This window comes from Perognathus longimembris, chromosome 5 (assembly GCF_023159225.1).
Source record: "Perognathus longimembris pacificus isolate PPM17 chromosome 5, ASM2315922v1, whole genome shotgun sequence".
NCBI lineage: Eukaryota > Metazoa > Chordata > Mammalia > Rodentia > Heteromyidae > Perognathus > Perognathus longimembris.
In genome coordinates, this window is record NC_063165.1 from 63,880,551 (window position 1) to 63,897,202 (window position 16,652).

Consider the following 16,652-nt stretch of genomic DNA (forward strand, 5'->3'; position numbering starts at 1 on the left):
CAGATGGAAAGATAGGATGTGTAGATATGAGCTTATTTTAAAAGCATAGAATTCTTTTGTGTGTGTGTACATATTGAATGTTATGTACCAATGGGATAACTTCAGGTTTTGGCTTAGTGTATGATTTATTTATTTGCAGCACTGGGGCTTGAGCTCAGGTCCTAAATGCTGTCCCTTAGCTTTTTTGCTCAAGGTGTGTGCTCTATCACTTGAGCCACACCTCCACTTTCCTTTTTTTCTGGTTAATTGAAACTAAGACTCTCAGATTTGTCTTCCCAGGCTAGCTTCAAGCCTTTATCCTCAGCTTTCTGAGTAGCCAAGATTACAGGCCTGAGCCACTAGTGCTCACCTTGTGTTTTCTATTTTATAAAGAAACCACAATATATTGTGTTTGATAATTAAAATGAGAGTTCAAATGATGAAACTCATGTTCCTGAAGAAAAGCATTAAGTCTGGAAGGCTCCATGTCAGAAACATGAGCTAATAACCACCAAATAACGTGTAGAGACAACTTGCTGCCTTTGGGGCTTTGAGAGGTCCTGCCATTTCCCAGCATGCCTTCTGTGCTTCCAGAACCAGCAGGACAAAGGCTCTGAGAGCTGAAGCTCGGGTGCTTTTCTCATAGGTGAGCTTATTGCTATGGCTATTGTTTTTTGCCTTGACAAAGTTTATATTACATTTCTTCCCTTTAGATCCTGGCTAGAAAAGGTGATTAAATCAAATGTCTTTGTTTCTTTCATTACTCTTTATTGAACACTTGAAGCCTGCTTCCTCAAGCAGAGTGACTTATTAAATGGAAAAGTGTGCTTTTGAAATGAATTCATCATAGTAGAAGAATTATTGAGATACACTGATTTCTATACCATATCCACATACAGTATACTTACAATATTATCAAAGGTCAGAGCTACCATGTATTTGCTAATTAGGAATTAGGAATGGGTAACTTGTTAGCCAGGTTCTGTTTTTCACACTTAAAACACAGATGTGTTCAATTACACTAGCACAGGGCATGACTGAAGTCTAAATGACCGTCGTAGGATTGACTGGGGATGTAACTCAAGTTGTGGAGCACTTACCTAGCAAGTACAAGGCCCTGAGCTCAAACACCCATATTACGAATAAAACACCCCAGTTTTACTAAAGTTAAAAGCTCTGTGGGGCTGGGGATATGGCCTAGTGGCAAGAGTGCTTGCCTCGTATACATGAGGCCCTGGGTTCAATTCCCCAGCACCACATATACAGAAAATGGCCAGAAGTGGCGCTGTGGCTCAAGTGGCAGAGCGCTAGCCTTGAGCAAGAAGAAGCCAGGGACAGTGCTCAGGCCCTGAGTCCAAGCCCCAGGACTGGCCAAAAAAAAAAAAAAAAGCTCTGCAGGTTTGCTAATAGTGAGGACTAGAAGTTGACCATGATTTATTATTATCTTTAAGTAGTTGTACAAAAGGGTTTCAATTCAACCTGTTAGTTTATGTGTAGAATGTCTTGTCCATTGCCCCTCCCCCATTTCATGATTCTCCCTGATCTTTCCCAAACCCACCCTTCTCCTCACTTTTCCTAGCTCAGTTTTCCTTTTTTTTGGTCTGAGATTGGGACATTTCACTCATTGGCTAGTGCCCTACCAATTGAGCCATGCCTCAAATCCCCTAGTTCTGTTTTTCATATATGCCCATTGAATATTATGATGCATTTGCCCAGCTTTCCTCTCTTCATTCTTCACCATGTTTTAATATACATTCATTGACTGTATTTCTTCTGTGAATGATCTATTGTTAGTCTGTGCCTATTGTATTAGTTTCCTGTGCTGCTACAACAAATGACCACAAATGTAATGGTTTACAGCAACAGAAATATATTTCCTCACCTTCCGGAGGCCAGCAAGCCAAATTCAAGGTGTTGGCAGGTGTTTCTAGGCTTCTAGGGGAGATTCCATTTCTTATTGCTTCTGCTCAGTGCATCCCTGGCTTGTATCTTGGATGATGTGTGTTTGCATCATTTCAATACCTGTCCGCATCTTCACGTGGTCCCCTCGATATCTCTACTTTTCTCTCTTTCTTGGTTTAACCTCCCTTCTCATGTCCTTGTATTACAGTATACTACTTTCTCTTGTTTGGCCCAGGACTCTGCTTCCAGCCAATAGAATCAAGGGCTGAGAGTGGGCTGAGGAAGTGCAGCAGAGGCCCTAAGGGCCCCACATGTCAGTGGAGAGACACTGAGGTATGCTGGAAGGTGAGGTAGGCAGAGCCTCAGGCCACAGCTGGCTTATATTCAGACTGTTAACTCATCACAGAAGGAAATGTTAGGACAAAAGTTGGTAAGGCTTCAATTCAATATCTACTTATATTCATATAGATGATTGTTTGTATTGAATGATTAAAGTAAGTTAACTACTGGGCAACTTAGAACTAGCCATCCCTCCCCGCCCCGCCCCCCCCCCCCCAAGCTGCCTTTTCTTAAAGAAGAGGAAAGGTCTAAGAACAATCTAGAAAGTGGGGATTCAATCTGGCTCACTTTCTGGTAGACTTGGCAGCATTAAGAAAGCTTGTTAGGAATTAACAAATCTTGGGCCCCAGTGCAGCCCACTGTTCAGAATTTGCCTTTTAAAAATCGAGGTGACTTGAGAGGACTGCTAACAGGCCCTGGGGCCCTGGGACGTGTGTTCCACGGACTAGCTGGCACATTAGCAGTGTTCTCGGCCTCAAAAGTTATGGCACAGGATAGTCCACAAGAATGAAAAACATGGGGCTCCTCTAGGGCCTACAAGAAACTTTAATTTATGACTGCACGGTTAGACCTCATACACAGTACAAGTGTTACTCTTCTAGCCAAGCTCTCTTTGTCTTTCTTTCTACTATTAATTAGCAATTGTGTATAAAGACAACAGCCTAATAAAAGCCCCAAGAAACCAATCAGGGTGACTGTTGTCCCTGAGGCAGACCCCTGGAGGAGGGTCTGAGCCATTTTAGTATATGGCGACAATCACGATTGCATTTTGATTTGGCATTTCCCAGGTGACGGGACCGGCTTTGCCAATACCAGAGTTATGTAGTTACAGAAATGCCTAGGATACCATTTCCAGTTATTATTGCTAAAGGAACTCTTCTGCATAGTGTGCTAGTCAGCTTTCAGCAGCTGTAACAAAATACCTGAGTGAATCAACTTATAAAGAGGAGAAGCCTGGTTTCGCCATCAGTTTTCAACTGATTTGACTGGTTGACTATGTCATTTTGAACCTCTAGTGAGGCTGCACCTCATGGTGGCAGCATAGGATAGGGCAAGATGCTAACCTCATGACTCAAGACTGGGGTGCTGCTCTTCCTGTCAAGGGTACCCCCTTGCCATGATTGGATGGCCTCTCACCAGGTCTCACCTCCCCATAGCACTAAGCTGAGAACTAAGCTTTTTACCCATGGGCCTTTGGGGGGTCATTTAAGATGCAAAGTGTGGTGCATAGAAACTTCCTGGTCAGCCTAGCAGAGAACTTGTCAAGGCCACAGTGTGAAATATTAGCAGAGGTTAAGACACTACTTAAAAATATCAAGTTCATCTGTAATGGAGAAAAAGGATTGGGTAAGTATTCATAAACAGAACTGCCTTTGCCTAATATCTTAACAGTTCTCAAAGCACTGTTAAATAGGCTTTCCTTCAAGATTTCTAGAACCTAGAGCAGGATTACAAAGGCAGGCCCACATGCAATGTCAAATAAAAATTATTAAGCCAGGCTGAGACCTGAGGAACGCAGTTCAAAGCCAGCCTGGGTAAGAAAGACTTATCTCCAATTAACTACCAGAAAATTATAAGTGGAGCTGTGGCTCAAAGTGGCTGAGCACTGGCCTTATGGGACAGCACCCAGGCCCAGAGCACAGTTAAAATACTTATAAATACTTATAAATACTTATAAAACTGTTTATTTGGGGGGTGTGTGTGTGCCGGGCTAACTTTAAACCCCCTTCCGTGGAGATCCCGGGCCTATTTGCCCCCTCCATGTGTTCCCCTTTCGCTCTCACGCATAGCCTCTGGCCAGTAGGAAGTAATGCGGGAGTGAGGGCCACGGGTAAGCTCTGGACCGGGTGTGGCCGTGAGAATGCCCTCCCACCCCCCAGTAGGAAGTAATGCGGGAGTGAGGGCCACGGGTAAGCTCTGGACCGGGTGTGGCCGTGAGAATGCCCTCCCACCCCCATACTCGCCAAGGAGGCCAGGTATGAGTGGACATCTCTTTTTTTTTTTTTTTGGCCAGTCCTGGGCCTTGGACTCAGGGCCTGAGCACCATCCCTGGCTTCTTCCCACTCAAGGCTAGCACTCTGCCACCTGAGCCACAGCGCCCCTTCTGGCCGTTTTCCATATATGTGGTGCTGGGGAATCGAACCGAGATCTTCATGTGTAGGAGGCAAGCACTCTTGCCACTAGGCCATATTCCCAGCCCCCATGAGTGGACATCTCTAAGCTTCAGGAGCTTCCGGAAGTATTATTCAGGGGAGGGGTTTATATAACAGTAATGGCGGCAGGAAGAGGAGGGACTAACTGGGTATTAACGATTGGCGGATGAACTGTTCATCACGGTGATGTCACGGAACTTACCGCAGAGGCGGAGATCACAGTCCCCCCAGGACCAGCCCCCTGGGCTCAGGCTGGCGCCATGGTGGCACAGGTGCTTACAGACGGAGGGCGGGGCTGGCTTAGCTCCCTCTTCCGGGGGAGGTTCCAGACCCGGGGAGAAGGTAAGAGTGGCTAACAGCCAAGCAACCCCAGGGCAGGAGAAGGGGCCTGCCTCTTAGGTATAGCCAGACCCCAATGTGTGTGTGTGTGTGTGCCAGAACTGGGCCTTGAACTCAGAGGCTTGAACAGGGGAACTTGAACTCAAGACCTCATGCTCTAGCTCAGTTCTCTACTCACAGATGGCATTCTACCACTTGAACCATTCCTCTTGCCTAGCTTTTTGCTTGTTAATTGGAGATGGAGTCTTGAGAACTTTTCTGCCTAGGCTGACTTGAATCATAATCCTCCAAGTCTACCTCCCGAGTGGCTAGGATTACAGGTTTAAGCTACTCACACCCGGCCTAAAGCTATGTCTTATGTATAATACCAATCAGAATTATCGAGGATGACCCATTATTGCCTGCCTGTGAGAGCCGTGACTAGGCCAGTGGCATGTGAATGAATGTGAATGTCTGCAGATGCGAGCCATTATTAATTATTCCAGAAGATGTATCTTTTTCTTGCATTCATGTCAGCAAAATCACTGTGCTGTCATTGAAATCTTTATACAGTGTGAGTGGTGACCTAAGTAAAATGGAATTGTGTTTGAGGAGTTTAATACGTGAGTATATCAGAATCACAAATTAGAAGAAAATGGAAAGGATTGGCGTTTGGTGCTACTGGACGCCACACTTCATTATGTACAAATCTCCAGCATTCACACGTGAGAGGAAACCCTTGACACGTTGATTCATTTGTCTTTTCTCTTACCTAAGCACTTCCACTGCCCCAGTCCTCTCTGAGCTCGCAGGTGCGTGTCCCTGTCATCTGCAGTGGCCACACACACATCGCCCAGCATTCCCACGCAGTCGGCTTTCTTTGAGAACCTGGACAGAGATGGGTGCATCTTCCAGAGCCAGCATCAGCCAATACAGTGGGGCTATCCATAATGAAGAGAAAGGACCTAGAATACTCTAGAGACCAAGCCCGGGATCATGGGCCATGGGGGCACCTGGTGTTCTTTCCTGTGTAGGTTTATGGAAATTGATTTGTGGAGCCCTGGGACAGGATGTCAAGGAAGCTTTCTGGAAATGAAAGTATTTCGCATCTTCATGTGTGTCATCGTGCATATGTTGACTGAGTCCATCAGGCTTTGCCATTAAGAGTTGTGCATGGAAGTGGTGCTGTGGCTCAAGTGGTGGAGCGCTAACCTTGAGCCGAAGAGCTCAAGGACATCGCCCAGGCCCAGAGTTCAAGCCCCTCCACCACCACCAACAAAAAAGAGTTGTGCATACACCATGTTGTAACCATGAACAATGAACAATGAACCAAAATGAATATCAGGAAGCTGTAATTTGTTTTGAATGGGGGTTAGTGGGGAGGGAGGATGGATGAGTGGTAAAGTGAACAATGATAGAGTTATAATACTCAATGTACATACGTGGAAATGGAAGTGGGAAACTTGATGTGATTGGTGGGGAAGGGAGGAAGAAGGATGGGAGAGGTGACTCTTAACAGACTTGTTAAATTGTAATCCTCTAGTACAATCATTTGTAAATAAAAATGAATAAAAATATTTGTACATTGTGCATTTTTAAACTGGACTTGTTAATAAAGCACAGGGCACCAGTGGCTCATGCCTGTAATCCTAGTTACTCAGGAGGCTGAGATCTATCTGAAGATTGATGTTCAAAGTTAGCTGGAGCAGAAAAGTCCATGAGACTGTTATCTCCAGTGGACCATCAAAAAAGTCATAGGTGGAAGTCTGCCAGCTAATGAGCAAGGCATCAGGTACCGAGTTCAAGTCCCATTCTCATAGCAGCAGAAAAGAGAACAATGCTACACATTATGTTCATTTGAATAAGACATGATTTGATAAATGATTTAAATAAACATACTTGTTTTACTTTTAAAAAGGCTACCAGATCACACTTTCCACATGTAAGCTGAAGGAGCTTCGAGTTTCCACAGTTGCGTCACCTGTCCTCACATGTGCACAAACACATCCAATGATAGAACAATTGCTTTCATCTTTCCACTCACAAATAATACTACAGTCTACTTTATTGCCTATAAAGTTTTCATTGTATTATGTTCTTGCAATGCCTTTTTCAGATATGGAGTAAATGGTGGACGATTATGAAGATTCAAATGAGTGCATATTGAAGCAGTGTGGTGCGGTGATTAGGTCACTGGGCTTTGGCATTCAGAATGAGCTGTCAACCCAGCTCGTTTGGACAGCTGTTTGAGGGCTACAATACTGTCACACTTAAGAGTTATACTTAAGAGTTGCTGAGGGCTGGAATAATGTCTACAAGTGTTTGATGTAGACTCTACCATGTAAATGCTCCAGTACTTTCTAGAAGAACAGGGCTGGCTTCCCTCCTGGAGGGCATGGGGACATCCTCACTGTTGCCAGCGAAGCCCAGCGCTGCGTGTTAGATTCTCATGTTATAGATGAAGTGAGCTGCTCTAATCTGAAATGCTAGAATTGAATGTGTTTTAGGCTACCATTCCCCCTCTCCCCAAAGTTTGGAATATTTGAACATAGTGAGATATTTGAGGATGGAATCCTGGTCTAAACATGATTCTCATATTTTATGTATACCTTGTACACACAGCCTGAAGGTAATTTCATGTAATGCTTTTAATAATTTTGTGCTTGAAACAAAGTTTCATAGTGTGGACATGACACTGTGTTGGATTTTAGATAATTAAAGTAAGAATGCTTCTCCTCCTCCTCTTCTTCTCCTTCTTTCTTCTCTTTTCTCTTTCCCTCCCTTCTTCCCTCCCTCTTTCTCTCCCTCCCTCCCTCCCTCCCTCTCTCCTCTTCCTCCTTCCTCTTCTTTCCTCTCTTTTCCTCCCTCCCTTCCTGCCTCCCTCCTTTCCTCCCTGCCTCCCTACTTTCCTCTCTCCCTCCCTCCCTTCTTTCTTTTCTTCCTTTCACTTTCTTTCTTCTTTCTCTTTTGTGCCAGGACTGGAGCTTGAACTCAAGGCCTGGGTTCTGCTCTCAGCATTTTTGCTCAATGCTGGCACTTTACCACCTGAGCCACAGCTCCACTTCTGGCTTTTTGCTTGGTAACTAATCAGAGATCAGACTCTCACTGAATTTTCTACCTGGACTGGCTTTGAACCAGGATCCTCCGGTTTCAGTCTCCTGAGTAGCTAGGATTACAGGCATGATCTTGTTTGAATGCAGTGCTGAGATCTAGGGCTAGCCACGTGGTAGGCAAGCCCTCTATCACTGAGCTGCACTCTGCCTGCACTCAGCCTGTACAATATTACTGTCTTAATTACATTGATTGACTACTAGGAAGTTGGGCCTTTTTTTCTTGATTCTTACAATCTTTTAAACTCTTAAAAATTCTTGCAACTGCTTTTCTAATGCCTTTTATTCAGACAAGTCAGTGACAGGTAGTATGTCATTATAGGGCAGGTTAAGCATAGCTGTAGCTCACAGTGAAGGAAGGCAGCATGTTGTGCTATTTCTGAGCTGGCTAATAAGATGGAGAAGTGAGAGCCAATGTTCCTGTTGGGTGGCTTTGTCCAAGCCAAGAAACTGGCTTCCCTGGGCCTCTGGTTGACAGATGTGTTTCCAGTTCCCTTACCAGTTGCAAGCCCAGGACCGCTTCTCAGTGTTTTCAGCTCTACTGTGAGGCAGGGACACCAGTCGACTCCATTCTACCCAGAGCCTCAGATGCCCTCTGATTGGGAAGTGGGGAACATAGGGGTGCTGCTTGCTGCTTCCAGCCCACTCCCACAGCCTATGCTGGGTTATTCCATCGCCTGGGAGGCTGGAGGCTGTGTGACCTTCTGCACTTCTAGAATTAGAGGTCCAGGGTAATAGACTGTCATATGTTTTGTTATTTGTTGGTTTGTTTAGCAGTACTCTGAGCCTTGAGCTTGTTTGGCAAGCTCACTGTCTACCACTTGAGCCTAGCCCCTAGTCCTTGTGTCTTTGTGTGTGTCTGTGTGCACGTACATGTGCACATGTGCTGACCCAAGGGCTTGAACTCAGGGCCTAGGTACTGTCCCTGAGCTTTTACACTCAAGCCAGTGCTCTACAATTTGACTCATACCTTCACTTTCAGATTTTTGCTGATTCATTGGAAATAAGAATCTCATAGACTTTCCTGCCTCTGCTGAGTTCAAACAGCAGTCCTCAGATCTCAGCCTCCTGAGTCGCTACAATTATAGACATGAGCCGCTGGCTCCCTAGTCCTTTTGTTTTCAACCTGTCTTGTGGTTTTATTCCCAGGCTAGCCTCAGAGACCTCACTACCTCCACCACCTGAGGAGCTGAGACTGCATGTGTACCCCACCATGCCTACCTTACAGTCACACTTCTAATATTCACCAGGAATGAAAAAAGGGACATTTTCCACAAGTGTATGTGTGACTTTGCCCTGCATAGAATTGGGGTTGAAATTGAACTATCGCTTCCTTTGCTTCATATGGATGACAGAGACAAGTTCTTCACTTCTAATGTCTCCATGGACAGCAAAAGTATCAATGGGCAAGTAGGCCCATGTAGACTTAGGAGGCCAGAGCAGAAATGCGGCCAGCACAGCATTGGTGGGTCACCAGTAGTTAGGTCCAGCAGCTCCTGGGAGGAGGAAACTTGTTTTACAGGTGAGGACAGTGAGGCCTAGAATGTAGCTGGCCTGGCCACTCTGCTAGAAGGTGGTGGGAAGGGAGGGCCTTTACATGTATGGCTGCCTGGGTCTGAGGCCAGCTTTTCCTACTGCAACAGGTGCTGTCCTTTTCCATCAAGGAGTACCTGTCCTTCTCCACTCTGTGCCGTCTGGGCAGGAGTGGGCAGCAGAGCCTGCCCGCTGCAGCTGCGTGTTTCTTTTGGTGCCTTGATGGGGAGGTGGAAAACTGAGCAAGCTCAAAGTATTAGGCTTCATTAAAAACTGGATATATTCTCAGTATCACCTGTGAGTCAGTGTGTGTGTGTGTGTGTGTGTGTGTGTGTGTGTGTGTGTGTGTGTGTATGTGTGTATAATGGGGTATATTCGCGTCTGTGATTCAGATGCCGGGGCTGAGAATCTTTCCTGCCAGTATGGGTCTCATGGCTCGGCTTCAGGGGTAACTGTGTCACGCTCTAGGTGGGGACCAAGCACACTCAGCACAACTTGAGCCAAAGGCACACCTGCTCATTTCTGTTCTCAGAACATCACGTCATGTAGATGGAGGTGAGGGAGAATGATGCACGAGGTGACATGGAGCAAGATGCAGGGTTCCATAAACTAACATGCTGAGACCTGTTAAAGATAATAGCTACTTAATGATACTAAGTAACTGTTTAAAGATAATGATAATAATAATAATGAGGGACTGGGAATGTGGCTTACTGGTAGAATGCTTGCCTAGCATGCATGGAGCCCTGGGTTCGATTTCTCAGCACCACATAAACAGAAAAAATAATAATGAAAACAAAAATCACAAATTTTAGTTCATTAGGCAACCATGCCAGGCTAGAGCCAAAGGACTGGTAAGATCTCAGAGTCCCATGGAGAGGGGCCTGTCAGTCTCTTGGAAGTGGGAGGAGCCTCTGAACTTCAAGGAAGGGGTGGAGGGGTGGAGGGGTTGGGGTGCGGTGTCAGAGAACTCCATCATTTATGGCAAAGCTCTTCTGTCTTTGAATCAGGTGTGTTACTGTAGGAACTCAGACTCTCTCTGCATCTCTATTTAGAAAGTGAGGTGGGGCTGGAAGAGGCTGACTTAGTTTACTTCTGTTGTCCCTTTTGAATCTTCCTCCCTTCCTCCTTCCCCTTTCCAGTTCTTGTGTTTGAACATAGGGCTTCAAGCTTGCTGGCTGCTGTTCTATCGCTTGAGCCACACCCCTAGCCCTGCTGTTGGCTGGTTATTTTGGAGATGAAGTCTAGTTAACTTTTCTGCTTCAGATGGCCTTGAGCTGCAGTCTTCCAGATCTCAGCTTCCGAGTAACTAGGATTACAAGCATGAACCACCAACACATCTTTAAGATGCTTAATTAAAGTGAAAGTACATCTCAGATATGAAGATAGAATAATAAGTTGCACTGTATGATGTTTTGTTTCCCTCTAGTTTTATCATCTCTTAACTATGCTCCCTCAGCCATGAAAAAATAATAACCAAGCTCTATTTTTAAGCATACTGTTTTCCTAGATCTTGGGAGATTACATTCTGTACAGCTTTTCAGTTATACAGTTTCTGCTTTTGCTGGAATTCTCTGTTGATACTATTGGTATTTTGCTTTTGACTATGGAAGATTTGAAACACACAGAGAAGAATTGTATAATCACCCTCCACCCCATGGACTTATCACCAGCTTTGACAATTATTCACATTTTGTCAAGTTGCCCTTCCCCATCCCATAAACACTTGTTAGAGAGAGGTACTAAAATGTTTGAAAGCAAATCTCAGATGTGCTATCATTTTACTGTTAAACACTACTTTGTCAAGCATGGTGGTGTATGCCTGTAAGCCTGGCTACTCAATAGGCAGGGGCAGGAGAATCCTGGTCCAAGGCTAGCTCAGGCAAAGTTAGTGCCCTTTCTGAAAAACAAACTGAAAACCCAAGGAAGGGAGGTGGGGCTCAAATGGCAGAAAGACCTTGCCTAGCAAGCTCAAGGCTCTGAGTTCCATCAACCCCACACTGGAGGGTGGGGGAAAAACAAAGTTCACTTGGCCATTCTCACAGAGCTGCCCCCTCTTTTGTAAAATGTAGTTCGAAGCCACTGTCACAGCCACCCCCATGAGCAGTGAGTCAGGAGTTCTTTGGACTTGAGTGAATTTGGGGTGGAGGTGGAGCTCTGGTCTAGATTTACTCTACTCCTTTTCCTCTAAGGGAAGAATGGTAGAGTTCACTGAGGTGAATCTTTGGGCTTAAGCTGGTATTATGCCTATCTCCTTACAGGACTTCCATAAAGAAAAATGCGAAGGACTGTGTTCAGAACAACAGATGGAGCTCACATTTCCCGAGCTCTGCAATCTCTCTTCCCCTCACCTCACATCACCTTCTGAATAAAACCAAGGCCTGGCAGGAACTTTGCAAATGCGACCTCAGTCACCAGGAACGCCTTGGTGTTACTGGGGACATTTCTCCATTTAGTGTCAGCAACAAGGCTGTTGGGGTTTGTTTTTTAATCAGTCCTTTGGAAAACAGTTAAATGAGAGAACTAGAGAGGGAAATGAAAATGCCTTCCTCTCCCCAGTCCAGGCAAAAGGCCTCCATCCCCAATCTCTCACATCCCCTTTTCTAATGTAAATGCAGATGGTCAAAGTTATGCCAGTTCAGTAGTTGAAGTTCATTCTTTTTGTACAAGGCAAGCACTCTTGCCACGAGGCCATATCCCCAGCCCTTCATTCTTTTTGTAATATAGAGCAGTAGCAGACTCCACAGCTCCTTGTCAGATGCAGTCACAATAGTCAGCCACCCGTGCTCAGTACTGTGTGCCACGCTATGATGTTTGGTAGTTAGATGTGTGAGATTAATATATATATTATACATATATGTATATATGTATTTTTTATATATAGTTAAGTTATTTAGTTAGTTGGTAGTACAGGAGTTTGAACTCAGGGAGCGAGTGTTCTACTGTTTGAGCCAACCCCTTAGTCTTCTTTGCTTTAGTTATTTTTCAGAGAAGATCTTGTGCTTTTTCCTGGTGCCAGCTTCAGACCACAATTCTCCTACCTCTGCCTCATGTATAGCTGGGATTACATGCATGGGCCACCATGCCCAGCTTTAACTTGACTTTTTGGCTTAAGATATTTTGACTGATTTCCCATGAAATTCATATGACTTAGGTTTGAGGCGTTGCTAAGCTGGGAGAGCTCTAGAGCAAAGCATCAGGTACCAGTTAGAGTCCTTGTCTCGCAAGAATAAAAAGAAAAGAAAAGAAATTCCTGTCACAGGGCTTATATGTTTCATAAAGGTTTAGAGGACATTTGCAGTTCTGTACTTAAAATGATTTGAACTTTACACTGGAGACATGTAACTTTTGGTTTAGCAAAGAGAATCTTTAAATAGTGACATGGAAAAGGGCCTCATTAAATGCATTCAGCAGTGAGAAGAGGCCTGCTATTGTGGAAGGGGAAAGGAAAGGAGGAAAGGTGGGGGGGGAAGGACAAGGAGGGAAATAAAACTTTTTAAAAAAGCCATAAATCTAAGACCGGCTTTATAAATCGTTTTGAAAGAATCTCTGGTAACTTGTTTCAAGGAGCCTTGTTTGTGCTTAAAACACCCTTCTGCCCCAAAGGAGCCATGAGGCCATCTAATGGGATTACTGAGAAACTGCTCAGACTTACACATCCATCACTGATGCCCCCGCATCCTTGGGTGGGCTTGAGGTGTATCTCCCCGTCCCTCCATCGTGAGGATAAGTTTGGCACCCCACCCGGTGCAGCCCTGTAGCCTCAGAATCTCCTCCAGAGACTGTGGCACCCACACAGCAATCCTGCTCCATCCCAGACTTCCCTAGTGGTAGAGCCTTCTTTCTCTCTTTAGTTTTCTGTTTTCCAACTGTGAAGATTTAACCTAACCGTGTTTCATTTGTGCAGAGGAGATCATGCAGCAGGACGTCAGGCCCTTGGTGGCAGTGGACATAATAGAACAACTTCACCGCCGCTTCGCCATTCTTTCAGGTAGGGGAAAAAGCCAGTTGCCTTTCTGCATTTTGGGGGGGGGGGGCTCCTGATGGGAACAGTATGCATAAGACTATTTGTCTGTCTGTCTCTCTGTCTCTTCCCCCTTTTCTCCCTCCCTCCTTCCTCCCTCCTTCCCTCTCTTTCCTCCTCCCCTCTTTCTCTCATTGGAGCTTAAACTCAGAACATTGTGCTCTCCTTGACTTTTTCACTCAAGGCTGACATTCAGCCACTTGAATCACACTTCCACTTCTAGCTTTTTGCTGATTAGTTGGAGGTAAGAGTCTCCTAGATTTGTCTTCCTGGCCTGGCTTTCAATGGTGATTCTCAGATCTCAGCTTCCTGAGCCGCTAGGATTACAAGTAGGAGCCATTGGCACTCAGCGTGCTCCACTTTCTGATGGCCAAAACAGAAGGTGGTTAGGGAAAAAGGAATCGGAAATGAATTGGTCACGTGTCAGTGTTTACCATAATGTCTTTCTTGTAATTATGAAGAATTATTTCTGTGTATTTCTTTTTCTTTTTTTGAAGTCAGGGCCATGTGCTAGCTAGGCAAGCACTGGAGCTATACCTGCAGCCCTGTTTTTGGTTACTTTTTTACTGGTGTATATGTATGTATGTGTGTATGGGTATGTATGTGCATATGTATGTATGTATGTATGTGTGTGTATGCATGTATGCATGTGCGCACGCATGTGTGCAGTTATGTGTGCATGTATATATGAATGTATGTATGTGTGTTTGTATGTATATATGTTTGTGTCTGTCTGTATGTGTATGTATATGTATGCATATGTGTTGCATTTGTTATACAGGGGGTTTGGGTGTGACATTTCCATGTCTGTATACACTGTATCTTGAACAACCCCACCCTCTCTATCCCTGTTCAGTCTTCCTTTCCTCCCTTCCTAAAACAATTTTAACAGGTTTCATTGTATTTATCCATGCAAACCAGCTATGTAGGCACTATTAATCTTCATCCCCTCTCCATGTGAGCCTGGCACCCTCCTGCTGGTGCCCATTTCCTTTAATGGACATTTCTCCCTTGGAATCATTGTGTCTGAATCTGTGTCCTCTCCTCATAGCTCTAATCCTTTTGAAAATAATTAAAAATAAAGGACTAGAGTACTCTTAGGTTTTGGAGTCTCCTGTGTAATGTAAATGAAAAAATAAATAAAGGGAAATAATTATATTGTAAAGCAGGGACTCCCTCGACAAAGTGTATTTCTACAGAAGTGATAAGGAGATTACTCCTATACCTGAGGCTAGGTACGTGTGGCAGGTACAGGCATTGGGTGTGGTGTGGGTGCTCGCAGGCCCCGAGTAGCAGCACTATAGTAATTTTCTGAAATAGTCAACAGTTATTGAGTGTCAATTCTGAACACAGTGAGGTCATTTATCTTTTTTTTTTTGGCCAGTCCTGGGCCTTGGACTCAGGGCCTGAGCACTGTCCCTGGCTTCTTCCCGCTCAAGGCTAGCACTCTGCCACTTGAGCCACAGCGCCGCTTCTGGCCGTTTTCTGTATATGTGGTGCTGGGGAATCGAACCTAGGGCCTCGTGTATCCGAGGCAGGCACTCTTGCCACTAGGCTATATCCCCAGCCCGGTCATTTATCTTTATAGAGTGAATTTAGAGGGTGAATTCATTCTTGGAAAAACTAGTATGTGTTAAAATATTTAAAATAATATTTATCAAAATGAATTCCAGAACATGGAAACAAGGTGCTTTTTTTTTTTTGCTGCTATTGTTGGAGATGCCATTGTTTTTGCTTCTTGGTTTATTTTTCTTCGTTTTTTTTTTTTTTGTCTTGTTTGTTCATTTATCTGTCTTTTGGGGAGGCAAGGGGGCACAGAAATGGAGGAAGGACAAAGGATGAACAAATGCAGCAGTGGTACTCACTTGACACTATGTTGAAAATGAAATACACAACTTGTGAGTGGGGACAGGAAGAGGGACAGGGAGAGAGTGAGGGAAGGGGTGTCATTGTCCAAAAAGAAATGTACTCTTTATCTGATTGATGTAACCATTGCCCTTCTGTACATCACCTTAATAATAACAACAAGACATTAAAAATTATGAGTACAAAAAAAAAAACTGTTCAAAAGTTCTCCCTGAAGCCAGATGTGGTGGCATATACTTGTAACCCCTGCATTCAAGAGGCTAAGGCAGGAGGATCACAACTTGGAGGTCAGTTTGGATTACGAGACAAACTCAAACTCAATTAACCAAAGTAATTAAAAAATCTTTATGGCTATGTAAAATTGAGTTATATTCTAAGTTCAGAGCATCTCAACTGGAAATGGATTTTGCAGTTACATTAGGTCTCTCACAAGATACTTACATATCTAAAACTGTGGATAATTTTCTTTTAAAAAAAATTGTGGAAAAGGTCATTTGGTACCCCAGTCTCTGGGATTTCTAAAAGTAAAAGCAGTTCTCTGTGAGAGGAGACAGGAAAACTGGGTTCCAGGAGCCAGACAGCAACAGGCACCTTCCTTTTTCCCTGAGGCTGTTTCCCCATGCTGGGGTCTTCACAACTTCCTGAAGGAAGTCCTGGTCCAAGCCAGTGTGCTAACCAAGGCCCATGACCTTGTGCACACCCAAGTGTTGCTAGTGTGTTTTGTATCAGAGTAGTTCTGTCTCATTTAATGAAAAGGAAAAAAGGATAGTAGGATAATTTAAGTTCCTTTCCTTTTTAACGTTACCATTGTACTTTGTACCCACTGATTTCAGGTTTACTTCCTTGAATAGGATGGGCATTCCTTCTTTGTCTTGCATTACCTTGTTTTCTCACAAGATGGCGGCACAGGCCTTGCTGTGGGTAAACATGGGCAAATGGAAGCCTTGTTGGGTTTCCTCAGTTATGTCTGCCTCTTACAACCAATATCCAAAAATGTGTTCATGATTAACTCTGGGGCTTCCCTGGTGTTCAGAATTGGTTGTAACCAAGAAAGAAAAAAATATTTTTCTCCACTTAGGTGGGATGAACTTCATTTCTGTCAATGTCAAAGAAAATTGAAAGGGCTGGGGGTGTAGCTCAGAAGTAGAACACTTACCTAGTATGGGCAAGGCCATCTCCAACACTGAAAAAGAAAATTAAAATGAAATAACATAATCACATTTGAATGATTATTTTAGGGAGTTTGGTTCCTTGAAATGTTTTAGCTATTCACTCCACAAATGTTAGTCACACAAATATTACAGAATTAAAATATATCAAAATAGTAGCTTTACTGGATCCACAGATTCTTCTAGTTCTCTCAGGGTTCCAGAATGGCCTACAGTTGTAAAACTGCCAAGAAGAATATAGAGAAAGCTGAAAGCAAGC

At 44.2% G+C, this 16,652-nt stretch overlaps 1 protein-coding gene across 1 annotated transcript in view; it reads left to right on the plus strand.

The window, feature by feature from the left end:
* The window catches only part of Mcf2l2 (MCF.2 cell line derived transforming sequence-like 2), a 241,384-nt gene that overhangs the window by 14,189 nt on the left and 210,543 nt on the right, over positions 1 to 16,652 (plus strand). The window contains exon 2 of the mRNA XM_048347033.1: positions 13,242 to 13,325. Coding sequence (XP_048202990.1) covers positions 13,242 to 13,325 — 84 coding nt within the window. The remainder of the gene's footprint in view (positions 1 to 13,241; positions 13,326 to 16,652) is intronic.